The sequence below is a fragment of the Anoplopoma fimbria genome, chromosome 19 (assembly GCF_027596085.1).
Source record: "Anoplopoma fimbria isolate UVic2021 breed Golden Eagle Sablefish chromosome 19, Afim_UVic_2022, whole genome shotgun sequence".
Classification (NCBI taxonomy): domain Eukaryota; kingdom Metazoa; phylum Chordata; class Actinopteri; order Perciformes; family Anoplopomatidae; genus Anoplopoma; species Anoplopoma fimbria.
This window is the reverse complement of record NC_072467.1, coordinates 15,019,240-15,041,277: the sequence shown is the minus strand read 5'-3', so window position 1 is coordinate 15,041,277 and position 22,038 is coordinate 15,019,240. Positions and strand designations below refer to the sequence as shown.

Here is a 22,038-nt window from a genome sequence, read left to right as displayed (position 1 = left end):
GGACAGCAAGGACAGAGGAGCATCATCACTGAGGACATCATGAGGACTCTAACCTTCACAGTAGGACTCCTGCTGCTGCTCACTGTTTACTACTGCGCTGCCATGCGTAAGTCTGTCAGTCTAACTTCTGGATCAGATTGGAGAAAAATGATATTTGGGGGGTTTTATTTTATTGATAAATTTAATAGTTTTAAGTGTACATAATTATCTCATTGTTCATTTTATTCTATCCAGTTAAGTGTTGAATAACATTCTGAAAAAACATTCCAATCACAATTTGCATTTTATAATAAAAAAGTTATTGAGGTTTATTAGGTTTACATAAATGGAAGTCAGGCCGATATCATTTTATATGTATCACATTTAAATAAAATAAATAAATACTATTTAAGTATCCTGTGTCTTTTTATTTGTATAGTAATATGTAATATGTAGAATAATAATAATAACTCAAATAGTTGGTAAAACCCCCAAATTCACTGAAAGTACAGACACATGACCGTGTCCTCCTTGTTACTTAGCTACAGCCTTTTATACAATATGACAAAAGGCTGAAATATGTAGCTGATAAATTACGCAGATGTTTTTTTTTACAACTCATAGGACCATTATGAATCTGGGCATTTAATCCTATGTTTCTTTTTGTTTTCTTTTTGTTTTCTTTCTCTCTGCTGTACTCTGGTATCTACTGTCAAAAATATCTGTATTTTAAAAGAAAACATTTCAGTAATTTGAAGAAAGAAATCAACATAAAAATTTGTATTTTGAAAAAAATGTAATTGGTATATTGAAAAGAAAAAAATCTGTATTTTTCCATAACTGTTCCAGTACGAGTACTTTGAGTTAAATTTGGTTTACTGAAATTCCTATATAAAGGTGAAGTCAATGCTCATCCTTTATTGGGTTCACTTTAAGTGTGATTACATCAAAACCTTACAAACTTATTTTTCAGGGGGATATTTAAATAGTATTTCTACAGTACTAATAAACTTCCCTAAAAGTCTATACAGTGTGATATTAAAATAATTTATGTAACAAACTTTAAGATCCTAATGAAATATGTCGCTTTCAATGATTTCTCTGAGTTCAGTACTTGTTGTGTGTTGAGTCAGTGAATGACAGTGTGTTGTTAGTGAGCCTGGTTTTCTTTTGTCTTTCCAGCTCAAGCAGTGAACCAACCTGGAACGTGCTGCTTTCAATTCTTCACAGGGAGGGTGCCGCGCAAGCAAATCATCTCTGTCACTGAGACCCACCACAGCTGTCATGAAAAGGGATTTGTGTATGTTTTGAATTAGTTTTTCCTTCAATAGAGCGACCCTCAACACAGCAATGATGCTTAGCCACTTTTTGTCTGAACACAAAAACAGAAATAAGAAGAAAATAAGTTAATAAATATCACATTTCAAGGAAGAATGTCTTTTCAGGCCCTGACTCTGTTGCTCTGGATGAAGTTTTTCCCTGATATGCTCTTCAATCAAGCTGGATTTATTATTCAAAGATTGAGTGTTGAAAAGTTTTTTTTTTTTTTTTTTTTCTGCAGGGTCGCCACTGCCAAAGGGAAGGAGATCTGCGTGAGCCATAATCTGGACTGGGCTCAGAAGGCTTTTGAGGAACAAAAAGTAAACAAGGGCTAATGCTAGCCCTCATGATCACTCAACCTCCAGCCTTATTATCGCTATGTCTGTGTACTTTCATGCAGCAATCATCAATTTAACTGATTAACCTTTGTTATGTTTCATTCTTCATATTTCCATTTTGTAAAATGTATCGATGCAGGCGTTCATGAAATGAAAACAAAATATAAATGCTTACTTACAAAACTAAATTACGGTTGCCATTTTTATTTTACCTTACATTGTGAGTGATTGAGATACCATGCAGTCTTGTGAATGGCGGTGTTCAAATTCTATTGCTCTTACTTCATTGTGTAATTGCAAATAATCACCAGGAAATCTGTGTCACATCCCATGCCAAGGAGGTTATGATTTCAGTCCCATTTGTCTGAGTGAATATCTCAAAAACAAAATAATTTCAAATTTTATGCAGTTTGTAATATTATTCTATATGTTGTCATTGCACTTACAGTGGAAAGCATTTTAACACCTTGCTTGGAATCGGCAACACAACTACAATTATCATAACTATCATTAAATTGCATGATCACATTTGGTGGAAATTTAAGTCATAGGTTGGTTCAAATACAGCCAATACGAGTCAGATTTCATTTTGAAAACCTTTTACCACCATATTTATTTATTCATACTTTTTCATTTGTTTTTCATTCATTCATTAATATGTGACGAATTAGTGTATTTCCACTGCCGTACAGTAGGAGGCAGTATACACTTTTAAGATGTGTTTACAACCTGCCATGACGAAACGCAAAGAAGAAGAAGAAGGAGGAGGAAGAGAGGAAGAGCAGAAGAAGAAGAGGGCGCAGTGTAATCATGGCTACAGCTGACGGCGGGGCCAAGCCCTTCAAAACGCTATGAAAATGGCTAAAGTAGCAATACAGCTGGACGGAGAGAACAAACACAAGGTAGAGAGCTACCCGCGCTGCTACACGGCCGGAGGGCTCCGACAACGCGGAGGTTTATCCCGGCAGAAACTAGTCCGTAGTGATGTAAACAGACGGAGGGGGCGGGGACCGTTAATAGGTTCGCTCGCTAACCTATCACTTAAAGCTGTGTGCTGTTTTTATGGTTAATGGAGTCAGGAGCTGCAGACCAACGAGAGCCGTCCAGCGGCTTTACACTGTATATCTGTATTGTAACCATTTCTCCCGTCATTAAATATATCCTCTTCTAACTTCTACTTTTTTTTTGTTACTGACTGAGTTAATGTAACTTCCCATCATTTTAGAAGAAAGAAGTGTTATTACAAAAGCACGAGCTCGTTGTTACTTTTAATTATTTAGAATGCTAATGAAACTTAGAGATAAATAACGTAATAAACTTCCCTAATAGGTTACATTTCGTCAGATATATTTTGAAGCAAAAAGCTGTCTCAAACATCACACTACAATTGTATCATTATACTGCTTAATATTACCATTGCAAGTACTGTCTTTCTAATAATAAAAATTAAATTATCTAACCTACATAAGTTATTCAAATATCCAGTCAATTAGGACATTTTACACTACATATCTGAATCTAAATGCTTTTTTTTAACGATTTTGAGCTCTACAAGTTTGGTATGTAATACCTTTTTATTTTTTGCTTGGAGCTCAAAACACTTTTCAAAACAACTTTATTTGTTTGTTTGCATTTTCTGCTTGACAGGCCAAGTTTAGCAACAATGGCTAATTGTATGTTTAATTGTGACTTGTTGCTATTTCCATGTCAAAACCAATGGGGTCAAAACCAAACTGCGACAATACAAGAACTAGAATGGTATATAGAGTGTAGGTGAATAGTATTTTTAAAACTGTTTAACTTGAGAATAAAAGTATATAAAGGGGACGAGCACAGGAAATCAATGAGTATCCATCCATCATACACCCACTGGGCGGGCTGGAGCCTATTCCATAATGAGATTGGCAAGAGGCAGTGTACACTATCATCAAGCTTCAAACCGTGGCTTAGCTTAAAATGTTCAGGAGCACTTATTCAGTAGTGACCTGTAAATACAGAACAGTAAAGTCATGACTGGTTCCTGAAAAAAAGAGTGATGAGTCAGTAAGTAGAATTAGTTCTGCTGTTAAATTGACGCGTAAAATGTAGGAAGTAAATGTTGAAATGGCCAGACACAATCGTCACGTGTGTTTTAAAAAATCTGGCTTTGAGGCAACGCAACAAGCAACGGATAACACAACAGAAACACATTTTGTAATTTAGATGTTGAGTATTTCAACCCACTACTCTAAGGTGAAAGAATACGTTTGGAAAGAACAGGTCAACCACTTCTAAACATTGACCCTTATTTACACTCTTCCATTGTCTCTTACAACTAACTAACTACACCTGAATTTATTAATGCAGTGCATGAACATCTCTGTTGGTAATGTTTAATTTATTATCGTTGATTTGAATTTACAGATTTGTTTAGAAACCTTTTGCTTTATTAGCTTGACAATGGCTTATGCTATATTTAATCCTGACGTGTTACTTGTTCTAGTCTCATTATTGGCAGTAGCTGTCACTATTGTGCTAGTACACCACAATAATAATAAGTTATGGTCTTTCTGCAGGAAGCTTACTGCGAATACCTCCGGACGATCAACTACATATCACATGCACTTTTGGAGGATGCTGGGTCGCAAGGTAAGATCTGAGTAGCGACATATACGACTGATGATAAAACACAAATCCTGTCGGGTTAAAACACTGAAAAATGAATAAACATATTTATTGTGTTTACTCATTTTGCATACTGTACAGACTTTTTGAAATCATTTTTATCATTATTTTCTTACAACTTTTTTTTAAACAATTGCACACTCTGCCCAACATAATCCTTAACACCTCCTTTGCTTGCACGTGTCTGTCCGTCTGTGTTCATGTCTGTTTCCTGTCTGTTTTTACTTGCCCAGAATCAAATTGCCTTCATGGATTAACAAAGTTGTATTGAATTGAATAGAATTGTCCACTGGGCCTTAAACAAAGGCAACATTTCAGATTGCAAAAAAAACCGTTCACTTTTGAGGGTCTTAATCCACATGTGTAACAGTTGAATCTGCCTCATTATGAGCTTAAACTTCAACGACTGTTACATCAGTAGAGATCTACTGTATAGCCGAATGATATGTATTTTTTTCTTGTGTGATTTAACTTGCATGTATTGCACATATTCGAAATATGTTGCAGTTGAGGCTAACCCAATTAGTAGGACTAGACCTGCATCAATAATTCTAAACCCTCTACTAGCCTCTAGTGGGAACCAATAGGAACTGCAATAACTATAATAGGAACTATAATACATGGATTGCTGCAGGGATGATGGGTTTTTAAAGGCCAACCAGAAAGTTATCATTGACAAAAAGCCAATGGGATTTTTCCATTGAATCATTGCAGAAAAAAATCTCTTTGTCAAACAAACATTTATGATATTCAAATGTTTGTTTAGCAAGATAATCTTCACAAATGAACACAACTTTTATGATTTTTAAAGCATGAATGCAGTCCGTAGAAGTAAAAAGCTAACGTAAGGCTATAGAGGAACTACACTGCGGTCACATGACTTCACGTCTCCAACACTAAGCTAAATGAGGACCAGTGTTCTAGTGTTGACATGTTGTAGTCTCATTTTTAAGATGCATAAAAGCTTCAAAATTCACCAGAGGAGTATATACTAAAGTATTTTATGTCGTAGAACAAAACGTTATTATTTTAGGCTTGTGTTAACCGCAGACCTTATTTCAGACATCTAACCAAAAACACATAAAAACTAACAAACATTGCCTTTAAGAGGTGGGAGCAGGAAGTGCAAAAATGCTGACTCATTTCTGGCTTTTAGGACTCAGTCCTACAGCACTGTGTGTGTGTGTGTGTGTGTGTGTGTGTGTGTGTGTGTGTGTGTGTGTGTGTGTGTGTGTGTGTGTGTGTGTGTGTGTGTGTGTGTGTGTGTGTGTGTAGTATATGCACATAATGCATATTCATAGATAAACATGTACTCACAATATTTTCATGAAACAGTCAGAGAGTTGTTTAAATTGGTTTGGATTTGGATTTTTGACAATGTCATATTTGGTGCAGTTAAACCGTCTTGGGTCACACACAAAGGCGTTTCTGTCATTTAGCCTATCCTCATGATATAAATGGTGTGCATGAAGTAATAGGAACACCTGTCAGTAAAGCACAATACAATTCAACTGCACAACAAACTTTATTCTCCAAAATGGATCATAAAGTCATATACATACATACATACATACATACATACATACATACATACATACATACATACATACATATTAAAGGTCATATATATACATACATACATACATACATACATACATACATACATACATACATACATACATATTAAAGGTAAGTACATGTAGTAAAAAAGGGGGAGGAGTGGTGGTTAACAACTAAATATGATTTTACCCAAGTAGCTCTTAGATTTGTGTATATATATACAGCGGGTAAAATAAGTATTGAACACATCACCATTTTTCTCAGTAAATATATTTCTAAAGGTGCTATTGACATGAAATTTTCCCCAGGTGTCGGTAACAACCCAAGTAATCCATACATACAAATACGTTCAGAAATTAAGTTATGTGTAATAAAATGGAATGACACAGGGAAAAAGTATTGAACACGCTTACTGAAATTTATTTAATACTTGGTACAAAAGCCTTTGTTGGTAATGACAGCTTCAAGACGCCTCCTGTATGGAGAAACTAGTCGCATGCATTGCTCAGGTGTGATTTTGGCCCATTCTTCCACACAAACAGTCTTCAAATCTTGAAGGTTCCGTGGGCCTCTTCTATGAACTCTGATCTTTAGTTCTTTCCATAGATTTTCTATTGGATTCAAGTCAGGTGATTGGCTGGGCCATTCTAGCAGCTTTATTTTCTTTCTCTGAAACCAATTGAGTTTCCTTGGCTGTGTGTTTGGGATCATTGTCTTGTTGAAATGTCCACCCTCGTTTCATCTTCATCATCCAGCTAGATGGAAGCAGATTTTTATCAAGAATGTCTCGGTACATTTTTCCATTCATCCTTCCTTCAATTATATGAAGTTTGCGAGTGCTGTACACTGAAAAACAGCCCCACACCATGATGTTCCCACCTCCAAACTTCACTGTTGGTATGGTGTTTTTGGGGTGATGTGCAGTGCCATTTGACCTCCAAACATGGTGTGTATTATGGCATCCAAAGAGTTCAACTTTGGTCTCATCTGACCAGACTATATTCTCCCAGTATTTCACAGGCTTGTCTAAATGTTGTGCAGCAAACTTTAAACGAGCTTCAACATTCTTTTTTTTCAGCAATGGAGTCTTGCGTGGTGAGTGTGCGTACAGGCCACGGCGGTTGAGTGCATTACTTATTGTTTTCTTTGAAACAATTGTACCTGCTAATTCCAGGTCTTTCTGAAGCTCTCCACAAGTGGTCCTTGGCTCTTCTGATAATTCTTTTCACTCCTCTGTCAGAAATCTTGCGAGGAGCACCTGGTCGTGGCCGGTTTATGGTGAAATTATGTTCTTTCCACTTCCAGATTATGGCCCCAACAGTGTTCACTGGAACATTCAGAAGTTTAGAAATCCTTCTGTAACCAATGCCATCAGTATGTTTTGCAACAATAAGGTTGTGAAGGTCTTGAGAGAGCTCTTTGCTTTTACCCATCATGAGATGTTTCTTGTGTGACACCTTGGTAATGAGACACCTTTTTATAGGCCATCAGTTGGGACTGAACCAGCTGATATTAATTTGCACTGACAAGGGGCAGGATTGCTTTCTAATTACTGATAGATTTCAGCTGGTGTCTGGGCTTTCCATGCCTCTTTGCACCTCCCTTTCTTCATGTGTTCAATACTTTTTCCCTGTGTCATTCCATTTTATTACACAAAACTTAATTTCTGAACTTATTTGTTTGGTTTTCTTTGTATGTATGGATTACTTGGGTTGTTACCGACATCTGGTGTAAATTTCATGTCAATAGCACCTTTAGAAATATATTTACTGAGAAAAATGGTGACGTGTTCAATACTTATTTTACCCGCTGTATATATATATATATATATATATATATATATATATATATATATATGAAATCACACATGCAAAATGAACATCTGATTTATGTGTATAACCAGTTTCATATGCTGTAAAAGAGATGTATAGACCAAGATAAATGCCTGTGAGGTTTAAACAGTGGCAGTCAATAGACGGGTGGGTGGAACCAGTTCAGACAGGAACAAGCGGATCCCTGCCTACATAGTTAATCTTCTAACCAGAGGTCAACTAATCAGCATGACTACAGTAGATTGTCAGCGCTGAAAGTGAATCAGGTCTCAGATGCCACGTGATGACCTTTTTATGCAGTGGACCTGCGTTAGATCAATCATTCAGGAGTGACTCTCTCTGTGTTCTCTGTCCCAGCCTCAGAGGACGGGGACGTGGTGGTGGTGGAGGTGGAGCGGATGCTGAGGCTGGCTGAGCAGTGTCTGGAGCGAGCCAAGTCATTCATGGGGAAAAGAGCCGAGCCCCCAACCGCTCCGCCCCCGTCTCCGTTTCCTGTTCTCCTTCACCTGGCCAATCTGAGCCTCAACAGATCGCTCTCCTCCCAACTGCCATTGCAGCAAACGCCGGTGAATATTTAATCAGAAGCATATCTTTTATTTACATACTGTTCAATCACTGCTAACTTGGAACCTGCCCCAGGGGTCACAAATCAAAATGAGCCAATGCATAGCTACATGATATGCTTCTCTAAGCCAATCACCATTTTTTTCTTCTCTGTCTCTCTGTTGTCACCTCTGCTGTCACAGCCCCTCCATCTGATACTCCTGTTGACGCAGGGCGTAAAGCGACAGGCAGCCCGGCGAGGACAGGTCACCGCAGGGTGTTGTCAGATGGCGGCGGGGAGCTCTCCCCCTTTCTGCCTCCTGAAGTCTTCCAGAGACTGCAAACAGTGGAGTCACAGGACACGGGAAAAAAGTAAGGGCGGGTTTTTTTATCAAGGAGGGCAAATATTGCACCAATCATTGACAGAAATCCTGAAAGTGAACAACACAGCAGGAATAAGAGAGACTTCCAAGAACCAGTTAGCTTTACGATTCCACTTAGAGCCCAATGTTTTGAATTGACCAACCAGGTCAGTACAGAAAACAGTTTCTTACACTGATGACTCTTATATTTAATTCTATACATTTAAGACCTGTGGTGGTTTACATGGTTTTAAAAATGTTGCCCCCCTCTCACTGTCGTCCTGGCACTCAATTCTTTTTCTGACAAAGAATAATTTTTTGAGACAAGTTAATTGTATAGTGACAAAAATATCCTCAGAAATATCACATTAAGCTTGTCATCGCCATGTTGTTGGTGGTTTTATGAGCTTTATCATGACAATGTCAGCATGTTGATTTGAGATATCAGTGAAATCCGCAGTGAAAGCAGCCCAAAAAAATAATAACTCCATTATGAGATTGTTTTCTTTGCCTGTGACACACCCCTTAACTAACACATTGCTTGTTTGCATTTTGTGTGTGTGGGCTGCAGGGAGCTGACGCCCATTGAAGAAGCATCACGTTTGAACCAGAAGTTGAAAGCCAATTATGAAGCTCGTCTGGCGAGGCTCGCACCTGGTCAGGCCAACCAGAAGACGTCTTTATGTATGTATGTATGTATGTATGTATGTGTGTGTGTGTGTGTAGTGTGTGTGTGAGAAAGTACAGTTCATCATAAAGGGCCGATGATGTCCATCCCATTTCAGAGGTTCCCTTGAGTGCAGCCTTCTTTTACCTGAATTTGGATATCATAACCAGACATATCCCGTGTGGCTCTCAGTATCCCACAATCCTTCACAGGCCAGTCAGTGATCCAATGAAGTGTTCAGGCAATCCTCCTCAACCTGTAAAGGCAGGAAACATCATGTGACTATGATGTGTGTACCAGGTAGTGGGCTTCAGGGTGTCATCAGTCACTGTTGCAGTAGATGTGTCACTTAAAAGGAATGAATAGCAGCCTCGATAGGTTGTAAAATCACAGGTTGTTACAGATAAATGGATGTTATAACACTGCATCTTAAACTTTAAACTTAGGGATCATCGATATTAACCACTTTGTCATCTGCCGTAAAGCAACTGTTAGTTTTTCTCTATTGATAGAACTCAAAAATGATAGGATGGATTACTTTTACATTTTTGATAAATGTTCATGGTCGCCAGAGGATGAAACCTATCGACTTTGGCGATGCCCCTGACTTTTCCTCTACTGCCACCAGCAGGTCAAAGTTTTCACTTATCCATTTAAATATCTCTACATTGTCCAGATGGATTGGCAGAGCATTTCACACTGATATTCATGGTCCCCAAAGGATGCATCCTAATGACTTTAGTGATCCCCTCCGTTTTTTCTTTAGCGCCACCATGAGGTTGACATTTGTAGTTTGAGGGAAATACCTCAACAACTATTGGATAGATTACATGGAGTTTCGTAGACATTTGTGGTCGCTAGAGGATTAAACCTATTGACTTTGGTGATACCTGTGACTTTTCCTCTACTGCCACCAGCTGGTCAAAGTTTTCACTTATTTAGTACAATATCCCAACATTGTCCCTATGGATTAGCATAACATTTCACATTGACATTCATGGTCCCCAAAGGATTTATCCTAATAACGTTGGTGATACCCTCAGTTTTCCTTTAGCGCCACCATGAGGTTTACATTTGTAGTTTTAAGTGAAATGCCTTAACGGCTATTGGATGTATTACAATCAAACTTGTTTTTTTTATAGCACCATCATCAGGCCATGTACATTTGTCTAATACTGTGGTTTATGACCAAATACCTGAAAAACTAATGAAATAACCATGAGCCTCAGCTGTAATCTGTGTTTAGTGCTAACCAGAAATGTTACCATGCTAACACGCTAAGCTAAGACATTTGAACGTGGTAAACACGAAGCCTACTTAACAGCATGTTAGCATAGTCATGGTGAACATTTAGCTCAAAGCACTGCTGTACCTCAGTACAATCTCAAAGAGCTGTTAGCATGGCGGCTCTTAGTCTTGTTTATGGATGAGAGAACACAAGAATACACCATTAGCTTTGGTCCCTGTGATGTTAAACAAGAGGGCGGGAGGTAAAGGCTGAGGGTTCTTGCATCTTTCCCCTCTCTTTCTTATTTCATAAAGCCTTAAATCCTAATAAGGGGGATCTATGTGAACTATCTGAAACTCTGTCCTTCTGCAGATGTGAACCGATTTCAAAAGAACAAAAATGTTCTCACTGGTGAAACAGAAAGTCTGAAATTGGTTCAGCATCAGTGGTTGGAAACAGCAAAATCAGTCATGGTACAACATGTCTTAAACTCACTCACTTTTGTATTAGTCCTCCATTGTCGTTCAGCTGTTTGTTTCTTCATTAGTTCTTTGCGGACAAATAAACCTTTCAATCCTTTTCAATTGTACGTATGTATGTATGTATGTATGTATGTATGTATGTATGTATGTATGTATGTATGTATGTATGTATGTATGTATGTATGTATGTATGTATGTATGTATGTATGTATGAGTGTTGGGTCTCTGAACAGCTGTTGTGAAAAGTAAAACCTTGCCTTTGTATAGGAGTGTGTGATGGATCAATTAGAAAAAAAGCATTCCGCTTGCAGTTGCTCTCTTAATAGTTTTCTGAACATGAAGTACTCTACGCAGCCTGAACATATATTTGATGCAGTTTTTTTGTTTTTGTTTTATTCATTTTTTAAGCGACATCGTGTGTACTTTTCTTTTGGTTCTCTCGGCGGTACTTCCGGTCTGGTATCTGCGTAAGCTTGAGGCATCTTCTTTGATGATGAAAGAATACCTGCGTGAAGGGGGAGTGAAGGGGGAGTGGGCTGTGTGGGCTGTGTGGAGACCTCTGCACCGCATGGGGTTATTTAAGGCCAGATAGCGTCTCCGCTTCAAGGCAGAACTTTGTCCACCTCTCGTATTCATATTTTCGGGGAAAACCAGCTCCAGCCAGAAAAAATAAAAAGATGGTAAGCGGGAGACATTTGTAACGGTAGACATGTTAGCTTAACACGCTAGGCCTATTTAGTTCAAATATCAAGTCTGAGTTTTCTTGGAGGTTTTTAAATGAATGTTAACTTGTCATTCAGATAAGGAAAATGTTTTGGCGTCAAGTGGAGCTCCGTGCTTACTGGAGAAAACTGAAAGCGTTTGTAAAGGTAAAGTCAAATCAGCTAAGTTGGCTAGAAACGTCACACCAAACTCTTAAAAAGTTATTTGAAAATATTGTCGTAGCGCGTGCCAACAGGATATATAAACGTCACGAGTTGTCGCGAGATTTATTGCATGTTTTCAAAAATGGAATTGACAGACATGAGTGGAGATGTTGCGTGACACCCATTGAAGTTGGTTATTTGTGGCTCCAGAATCACCAGTAAAGAGTACCTAATTGTTTGTTCTAGTTCAGAACAACTGTATGGCAGCAGAACTATTTATTTATTTATTTATATGGTGGTCGGAAGTTGGGAAACAGTTCTAGGGAACCCATTTCCACAAAAGGTCGTCATTATAATATATTAGGATATCTTAAAAAATAACGGGTTAGCATCTCAAAATAATCAGAATCAGCCTTATTGGCCAAGTATAGGTGCATGTACAAGGAATTTGACTCGTGTTTTTGCATCTTTCTCTAAGATTTAGCATTTCAAAACAATGGCTTAGTATTTCGAAACATAAGTTGGCATCTCAGATAATAAGAAACTTTCTCAATATTTTCACTAGGTATATGATTATTTTGATTTACTAAGTCATTATTTTGAGTAACTACATTACATTACATTACAGTCATTTAGCAGACGCTTTTATCCAAAGCGACTTACAGGAAGTGTATTCAACATAGGTATTCAAGAGAACTACTAGTCACCAGAAGTCATAAGTGCATCTCCTTTCTTAAACAAGCATCTAAAAGCATAAACCAGAGCAAAAGTACTAACTAAGTCAAAATAATTACAAACTCTCCTTATGTTGAGATATTAAGTCATCATTTTGAGAGACTAAGTCAAAATATTGAATTAGTTTTTCATTAATTTGAGAAGTTGACTCCGTTTTTATTTGTTTTTCATTATGATGACTTACAGGATTTATTTAGTTTTGTCATCACAGTGGAGAAAACTGGGCTTCCGATGTTTGTGTTGTCCCTCTCTATGTTACAGTGCAGGTTGTAACATGGTTGTTGTTTTTAAGTGACTTAAAGTTAAAGCATAATTTACTAACTATGTTGATATTGATTGTAGATTGGAATTTGGCCATAAAATAGTGACTTCTCATTTCACTTTTACCTCAGTATGTTGGTGTTCACTGCCTGACTTCTTCTTGTTTCCCCTGGTTATATTTAGAAATGGGCCATAAGCTAATGTCCAAGCTATACAATTTACATATTATTTCAAACAACTTAAAATACTATATTTCCTTGGGCATATTAAATTGCATGGGTATATGTTTGTTAAGTAATTTCCTCTCCTCTTATCCAATGCAGACGCTTTCTCTCCAGCGGCAGATGATGGAGAACCTCATCATAGCCAAAGCCAGGCAGGATGCTGTATCCTTCTGTTTTCACTGAGTCTCTTATGTTTCTTTGCAGCTGAAGGCTGGCTTTACTTAATTATACGTTTTTCTCGAAGGCAATGTGAGACGCTTTATACACATATCATATTTGACTTGTTTTTTCCTAATTGATCACATTTGGGGGATAGCTTGGTGGAGGAATGGGCATATAGCAAACATTAAACTGGTGTTCGCATAGCAAACAGCTTGAGATAAAAATAGTAAATTATTGTCTTTGGCAGTGGAGCATTGATATTGACGGAATGGAATCTTATTTTAACAAACTTATAATAGGATGTGTCTGGTTTAAAGTGAAAGACATGACCACTTATAGCTAATCCATGTGAGGACTACGATGATTGCAGGTTTCCTTAACGTATATCGTGACATTAGCTCCAGCGGAAGATGGAGGAGAGAAGACTGAGGCTACAGGAGGAGGCCAACAGGTACACCATGATTCTCAGATGAAAACACTTAATAGGTTCTCCTGTTTTTAGCTTCTGCCTTAATTCTTTAAGCTCCTAAAAATACATGTATTTACAGAAGGAGCTGACTTTCATGTGTGCTTAATTGACATGTATAATTCTACAAATATTGAAACTGTATATTCAGTTCATTACAGTATAATCAGGTTCTCCTCCAGTTAGTTCCTTCTAACTGAGGGGCATTTTAACAACGCCTCAATGAAGTTGGATTGGAAGTGAGATATGATGGTACTTTATATGGTATTACACTTTTGCATCAACACAGTTGTGTGAAATAAATCAGCAGGAGATCTTCTGTTATTAATGTGTTTATTTTATGGGCTAGGCACTAATCATACAATATGTACTGTATAACTTGTAGACCAATTTATAAACAACATAATAATTGTGTCTTGATGGTATTTTAGTAACATTTTAAATAAATTGTCTTTCTACACTTAATCAATGCAGGTTTCATACTGTGGCTCCTCGCTGACAACAAATATAACCTTTATTGATTCATTGATATTCAAACACTCATGACAGTGTGTACAGTGGACTGTATGTAAAACCTTTCTGTCTTTGTTTCTACAGGAGATTTGCAGCATCTGGGGCGATGACCACAGAAGAGCAAGAGCAGCGTATTCTCTACACCAATGTTCTGGAATATGAGCAAGACCATGTGAGTTTATCACTGTACTTGTATAAATATTTATGGAAAATGTCATTACAAGTTACCTGAGCGCAAAGTGATGCCCTTTGAGTTGTTAGACCAGAAAACTGTAGTATTCAATATGCGATTAAATGAAATGCTTATGTGTGTCTAGTAAATGGTCTTCTTGTACAAACAAAGACAATTGGCATGGACCAATTGTATGTTGATCAGTTCAATTAAAATAATCAACTAATCAGCATTTATGAAATTAAACAGTTCCAACAAGTCATTTATAGTTTTGTTTTTTTTCTCTTTAGGAATGGCCCAAACTGTGGAAAGCCAACATGAGGAAGAATCCTGATGATGACACATTGGTCTCAGGTCTAGTCTCCTACCTGCTCAGGTAACTAACTGAAACGTTTAGAATCTAGTTTAACCTTCTGAACCACAAACCGTTTCAGGGAGGTTTTTTGTTTGCTCCTGTCACTTTGGCCTTGTTTTTAACTACAATATAAAAGTATTGCACCTCTATGGAAGGAGCATAACCATGACCAGAAGTAGAGAGAACTTAAACGTGTTTTTGTTAAAAAATAAACAATTTTGATTATTTGTTTACTTTACAAAAATCTTCTTACAGAAATCTTTATATCCAACATTTTTCCAAGTCCACACTAGTGTTATTAATATTGGGGGGAAAAAAACAATGGAGGCTCCACGTGCTATACATATTGTACTATTTATATTTTGCCACCTCTCTGGTCTGCTCCTCTCGTGATTTCAGTCAAAGTTTCAGACGGACTTTCATGTGACTGTTGGTCTCAGCCAATCCAATCATGGCTTTTTGGTTGTTTTTTTCCCGCAAAATCTACTTAATGCAAATGGTTCATTTGGGGCCAAATATAAATTGAAACATATAAAATAAGAGATTTTCATGCAATATCACAAGGTTCGATTTGGTTGCTTTTCCTGACGGAAGAGTTTGTCACACATGATATGTTCTAGGTCCATTGGAAAGTTGAAAATCCAAAAATGTTATCTATGTTTACAGCTTTTGGCTGTAATAAATGTGGTAATCTTGGCGATTTTTGCTATTGTTTTTAAAGGAAACGTGCGTTTCAAACCTGCCGTGGGTTTTGGTGTTCAGAGGATTAAGATGCTATCGATTACAGGATGTGTGTGGTTGTATTTTTGAACTTTTCCTGTCAATGGAGGCTCACGTGTTTTTGTCACCAAGCATTCTTGTTCATACAAACATTGCAGAATTTCTTTGACAACATGGCAACTTTAGGCCTGAAAACTAATCCTTAATGGAACAAGTTAACTAGACTTTAATCCCTGGTCCCAGACCAGTTTTCAGGTTTCAACTGGTGTTCAACCGGCTGGAACCTGCATTTCAGCAAGTTACTCCACATCTTACTATCAGTCAGGAACAGATGCTCATCCAGTCGTCACACCGACATATTTATCTGAGTGTATCTTTAGAAACTGACATACATCTATTATTGTTTGACGTGTTCAAAAGGTCGACTTGGCCTTGCTCGTTTGTTGATACCCGTTGGTTCAGAAGTGTTTGTGTTTCCCTTTTTGTTATCGTCAGTATTTTCTGCAGTGTGACGCAAGATTGTTATAATACACATTGACGGAAATGATTATACAACGTGTGTTGTTTGTTCTGGCTATCCTCAGGCCATATGTGCCAAAATCGAGGATGGACTAACATTGTCCTGTGTCCTCAGCCGGTCAGACCACCCAGTGGTGAAGCTGCTGAGGAGACACCAGTACCGGGTCTACAACAGGCTCTACCCCATCGTCAGCAAAGGCCTCCTCCACAGTCCTGCCCTCCCGCTGAGGCATTCTCGCAGCACCCACAACCTGCTTCACCCAGGTAGGAGCCAGAGCCATCAGTGTTAGGGATGTGGGTTGATCCGGGAAAGACCCGGTTCACTTTAATCTCGTGGATTTTTACAGCTCCCGTCTGGTTTGTTTTGTGACAGCTAGTTTGGTCCACAATTTCACATTAGCGAATTAAAATGGTGTCAGTAAAAGCCTGCGAGTAGACTGTACAATACCCGCGGTTTCGTCAGGGTTTCTATGCGTCCTGAGGTTGTTTTCTTTTTTTTTTTACCAAACAGTTTCCCAGTCATTGAAAACAAATGGAAATCGAGAGAAGGGGTCAAATGTTCTGGAAAATTATTTCTCCTATTTACTTTTAGCTTAGAATAGTTCAAATGGTTCAATGGTTTATGGACCAGAGTATTGTGGTTTGGTTGGGAAAACGCTGTGAAAAGTCCCGTCACATTACATAAAGCTGCTTTCTTCCCAATTTGTTTTAAACAGTCGACTGATGGTAAATTGGTTAGCATGTTCTGTTCAGTTGCTGAAGTTAACACGTTAATATTTAGCATGTAAGAGCTGATTTTATAGATGAGTTATAGCCATAGACTGCACGTCTTTTAGGGCGCCACGTGGTGTTGTGGCCAGCGCTGCCGCCTTACAGCAAGAGAAGCCGTGAGTTTGCATGTTTTCCCCGTGTCAGCGTGGGTTCTCTCCGGGTTCTCCGTCTTCCTCCCACATTCCAAAGACATGCAGCTAAGGTTAATTGATGTCTCTAAATTGCCCGATGTAATTTGACTGAAAGAGGATGTTCTCGGGCTGTCAGAAATTAATTAACAGTTTCACAGATACCCAGGCAAAACCAGTCCTATACATTTGCTTATGTGAAAATGTAATTGACCACACAGAGACCCAGACGAGGCCGACCAGGGGCAGCAGCGTCGGATGCCAGAGCTTCAGCACGAGCTTCTCGCCCTCCCCCTCACGCTCTCATGACCTCCACGCCGACTATGACCACGACGAGGAAGGGGAGGAGCCACACGAGCAGGCGACGGTTGATCGGGAGAATTCGTTCGAGGATCTGGAGCAGTTCTTGACCCAGTTGGACTGGGCCCCGCAGCACGGCTGCACTGACGACCCCAGCTCTGATTCCGAGCTGACCTTCGACCCCTCCATGCAGGACGAGGGCAAGGTGCAGGAGCTTGAGATGAGGGCGCTGACGGAACACCTGAAGGCCGTTGTGAAAGACATTCACATTGCAATTGGTGAGCACGATGATGGAGGATGGATGGTTTGTGTTTGCATGAAAAGAAAGTGTCTTATGATGTTGAATTTTAGCAACAATTTTCTGTTGTTGAAAATGTTTAAAGCTGAATTTAACATCTACGTCAATATAAAAGCTGTTGGTTAATGTTTTTCCTTCTTGTTTCAGATCAGCTTCTGTCACTGTGTTTGCTCTCCTTTGAGAGTCTAAACACAGCCAGCTCTAAAGACCTGTGCCTCGCCAGCATAGAGGAAGCCTTCTTCACGCCGCTGTGGGGCGCCCTGGTGGCTCTTTTTAGGTACTACAGCCAACTAAAACATGTCTTAAGTGTTTTCCTAAACATGGACTTTCTTATAGCTTTTGCGAATCAAAAATCATCATCATCATCATCATCTTCAGTTAGATGAAGACCTCGATTGGAGTGTAGAGACCAAACGCAACACGCCATACTCTGAAAACCACGCCCACCAGAGGGGAAAACTTGGCTGAAACGCCAACAAAATGCCTGTAGTTACCAAAAACATCAGAGTTCAGCATCTCAAAGGATTATTATAGCCTCATATGACTATCATGGGTGCAGTTGATAACTAAAATGATGATGGGACAAGTTAGCTGTTAGCAAGCTAATGTTAGCAATGTGTTGGCAAGCCACTATAGTTAGGTGACATTTAAAAAAATGTAACATCAAACTATAGATGTGCCTGAGGTGTTTACACTTGGTAACAGGTTTATGAAGTACCCCTGGTTAAAACTCGTACAGTCTAATACTACCATCCTGCAATGGTCACATACCTGTTCTCCTCAGTTGGCTGTCATACTACTCAGTTCCCTGTTTGTACGTTCTGTCGGTTTGGGTATCTTTGTTTAGCCCAATTTAATCAAGTTTTTTTGTTGTTTTTTTCCTGGAGAACCACTCAATGTTAAATCTGCAATTATATTTACCAGAGGTTTGGGTTATGCAGTAAAAATATCTGGTGTTTGGTGGGCAAGTTTTTATTCAAAAGGCAGACTTTAAATCTTTTGCTGGAACAGATATCCACATTGTTAGTGTGTCCTTTAAAATAAATACTAACTTTTGCCAGCTACACACAAATGAAGATAACATTACACGTCAAATAGCCAATAACATGGCAGCAGGGCAACAGTCAATCAAAAATAAGCTGACATCAGTGTCTGCTGGTAGTTAATCTTAAAATATATGGTATGCTTAGTAGTTTGTAATGTAAAAAGTACATACACTGTATTTAAATGGCTTGCACATGCAAAGACAGCGGCATACAGGAAATGAAAAGCACTGGTCATTGAGTGTTGATACATTGTTTGACTTTTTCCAGTTATAATTTGGTTTAGTTGTATTTCAAACAGCAACATTGAATCAGGCCCTCAGGCTAAGTGGGTTGTGTTCAAATAAATAACAGTGATAGATTTTATTTATTCTAAAATATTTCAGCATTAACATGTTTGTGGTGGACTTGGTAGAAGGACAGAGTATATGAAGTATTTTTAAGGTTTACTATTATACTGCATCTCAAGAAAATATTAAGGTTTGGCATGAATTGTGGCCTAGAAGTACAGTGTGGGTCATGACCAGCATGTGGCAGTGCTACGCCAACTATGTCAGCCTCCTCCCAGCTTCTTTTTGATTTCTATTCCACTCAAAAAGTGTTTTAAAAAGATCAGTTGTGTTGCAAACTTACGAGTACGACCATTACTGACTTCTACTAAACGTTCATGTAACTCTTCTCACAATTTCACGGGACATATCTCAATACATTCTGTAAATGTGTCATGCTATTTCTTCACCCAAAAAAGGACATGATTTGTCACTGCAGGGAAATCACAGGTGCATCTGATAAGATTTGCATTTGCTTCTTTCTAGCATTTATCGTAATGCAATCAAGCAATTAATAATGATATTAGAAGACCGGCCAACCTGTATGCATTTTGCGTTGGAGGCACGCATTTTGACATTAAAGTACGCTTGTATGAGATGTTAAAGGTACGCGAGAATAATGAAAAAACTGAGATGATATTGTCTTCATCTAATTAGAAAAATGACCAATGACATTTTACCTCGTACAATAGTTTTTAACGTCAGTCACACCACCATCTGTGGATCTAGAAGTTGCTGCAGGAAGCCTCCCAAAACAGTCATTTTTTGTGCGGACCCAGATAAACACAGACCGTTGTCATCTTGGAATACCCAAGTCAATTGAAATTGGACCCCTGCACCACCACCAATTTTTATTTTATTTTATTAATTTATTTTGAAATTAAACACTGGGGCAAATGTGGCTCAGTGGTAGAGCAGGGTCGTCCTCCAATCAGAGGATTGTCAGTTCGATCCCCGGCTCCAGCAGTCCATGTCGATGTGTCCTTGGGCAAGACAATTGACCCCAAGTTGCTCCTGAAGGCTGTGCCATCGGAGTGTGATTGGGTTTGAATGATTAGTTGGTCCTGATGTGCATGGTAGCCCCTACATCAGTGTATGAATGGGTCTGAATGGGTGAATGACGACATGTAATGTTAAAGCGCTTTGAGTGGCGATACAAGTGCAGTCCATTTACCATTTAAATGTCTTGTGATCAAATTAGAGGCTTTTTCATCTTGCCAAAAAATTAAATGTGGAATGTTTGAAATTAGTTCAATTAAATAGTAACAACAGTAACTGCAACTTTGCATCACAAATGCCATTCTTCTTCCAGAATGCCTGGTTGTGTTCCTCACTCACAACACTCCGGTGCTGAAATGTCTTCCCTGTCTGATAACCTTGTGTCCGTCCTCCTCAGGAGGGTCCACAGGGAAAGGGAGCAGGCCTTCGAGGCGAGTATGAAGTTGTACCAAGACGCTTCGCCAGCGGACGTCGGCGTCCCATTGAAACTGTTCCCTGGAGAACCTGGCGCACTGCAGGGTTCCTACCCCTACGAGTCTGCTGTTCAGGAGCTGAAGCTTCTCATCAAAGACTGCTGTCCGCAGAGGAAGCTGGATTGTATTGGTGAGTAAAGGCTGTGTTGTTGTATATACTTCCTCACCCCAAGGTCGACTCTCAGGACAGATGGCTGCTCCTAGAGAGTATCAATTCAACCCAAAGGAGGCAACCCACCCTTTTCTTGGTGCTGACTCTTATCCTAGCCAGTCTGTTTTATTCTCTGGGAATCTGAGAAGCATATGGAATCATTTCTGCATATTGTAGATTTTGCTTGAGGTTTTATATTTCTTGCCTTCTGCTTATGTTTTGTTACAGTACGGACATTGCGGCTGATCTGTGCCTGCGCTGAGGATTACAGGTGTCTTCATGAGGTGGACTCCACCCCGAAAACGGCTGCTATGTGAGTAAGCTGCAACAAGTGCCAGCTCGTTGGGGTTTCGGTGTTTGGCGTCTCTGCAGCAAATATAAGATCACTCACAGGGTTTTTTAGTGGGAAACAGAAAAAAACGTGAAATAAGACTCTTGCCATTTAAAGTGAAACAGTGCAATACAACAGTTTGAGAACTTTGTACAGAGCCGTGTAGGACTGTCAGGGGTTGTGTTATCCTTCTAGTTGAATTCCTCCAAGTGCACCTCATTAAACTTCAAAATCAGAGCTTGTTCTCTGTTGATTCCGTGCTTACAGGGAGTTAAAGACCGTCCAATGGAAGTACCCAAACATCACTTAAGAACTCTCTGCCTTGTTAGCTGCCCTGTCAGGTCTCATCAGTGCCCAGTTAAGCCCGACACAGCGGGGGTTGTCCTAGGTCTCTTACCCCCCCCATAGAGTGGCTCTTCCAGGCCAGGCCTAAAAGTGGGTCGTCCTGTCTGGGTTTGGAACAGACCCAGGGCCCAACGAGTGGCTTTGGGAAGATAAGTTTTTGTGAAATTCATGATGATGCAGAGTCGGAGTCACACAAAGGCTCAGTGGGTTGTAGCAACCGTTGTTGTGAACATGCAGTGTGTTGTGTGTAGACAAAGTTTGACTAAAAACAGTTTCCTATGCATCAATTTATGTGCGTTTCCGTGTGGAACTTCTTGTTGTGGCTTGAAATTATCCCGTGAACCAGATCCAGGAGAGAAAGCAGTGCTGCCCTTACAATTAACACAATGAGAGCCAATGTTTGTTTCAAGGTGGATGTGGATTTTATTTCTAGAATATAAACTTCTACTGGGCTGTGTGGAGAGCCAGTCTTAAGTTAAGGTTAGCAGGGCTCGACAGGAAAGCTTTTAATTATGCTTGTGCTGGGCGCTGTCTTGCAAGTTGATACTTAAAACACTGTTTGCTCCAGTATTCTCCAAAAAGCCAGAGGGCCCACAAACAAAATGAACTGTGAAGAATACGTGTAGAACTCTGAGATATGCCCATAGACTGTTGGTGTAACAGGCAAAAAGCCATAAACCAACCTCCAAAAATGCCGGGTAAGGGATTGAGATTAACTGATAACTCATATCTCATATTCATAGGCTACTTTATAGTGGTTATACAAGCCATGTAAAGTCAGAAGTCGAGTATTAAATGCATTTATAAAGAAAAGAAGATTGAATATCCTGTAAACAATTTGTTTTGGAAGGAAAATATTTACTCAAATTAAGATTTTTAAGACCTCCAGTTTCTAAAACATC

General features: G+C 39.1%; 2 protein-coding genes across 2 annotated transcripts in view; both read left to right on the top strand.

The window, feature by feature from the left end:
• On the top strand, positions 1-1,773 carry LOC129108813 (C-C motif chemokine 4 homolog). Its single transcript, XM_054620733.1, has 3 exons — positions 1-106; positions 1,162-1,279; positions 1,541-1,773. The coding sequence occupies exons 1-3, from the start codon at positions 40-42 to the stop codon at positions 1,632-1,634; spliced, it is 279 nt and encodes a 92-aa protein (XP_054476708.1). The 5' UTR covers positions 1-39; the 3' UTR covers positions 1,635-1,773.
• Positions 1,774-2,447: 674 nt separating this feature from the next.
• The window catches only part of vps9d1 (VPS9 domain containing 1), a 31,789-nt gene continuing 12,198 nt past the window's right edge, over positions 2,448-22,038 (top strand). The window contains 16 exon segments of the mRNA XM_054620732.1: positions 2,448-2,475; positions 2,478-2,539; positions 4,193-4,265; positions 8,051-8,152; positions 8,155-8,259; positions 8,440-8,608; positions 9,170-9,280; positions 13,160-13,223; positions 13,622-13,674; positions 14,287-14,374; positions 14,665-14,750; positions 16,084-16,232; positions 17,089-17,445; positions 17,613-17,742; positions 20,234-20,439; positions 20,689-20,773. Of these exon segments, the coding sequence (XP_054476707.1) occupies positions 2,448-2,475; positions 2,478-2,539; positions 4,193-4,265; positions 8,051-8,152; positions 8,155-8,259; positions 8,440-8,608; positions 9,170-9,280; positions 13,160-13,223; positions 13,622-13,674; positions 14,287-14,374; positions 14,665-14,750; positions 16,084-16,232; positions 17,089-17,445; positions 17,613-17,742; positions 20,234-20,439; positions 20,689-20,773 (1,868 nt within the window).

Coding starts and splice junctions, on each gene's coding strand:
- LOC129108813 (XM_054620733.1), top strand. CDS start 40: ATGAGGACTCTAACCTTCACAGTAGGACTCCTGCTGCTGCTCACTGTT. Junction 107..1,161: donor TTACTACTGCGCTGCCATGC/GTAAGTCTGTCA, acceptor TTGTCTTTCCAG/CTCAAGCAGTGAACCAACCT. Junction 1,280..1,540: donor TGTCATGAAAAGGGATTTGT/GTATGTTTTGAA, acceptor TTTTTTCTGCAG/GGTCGCCACTGCCAAAGGGA.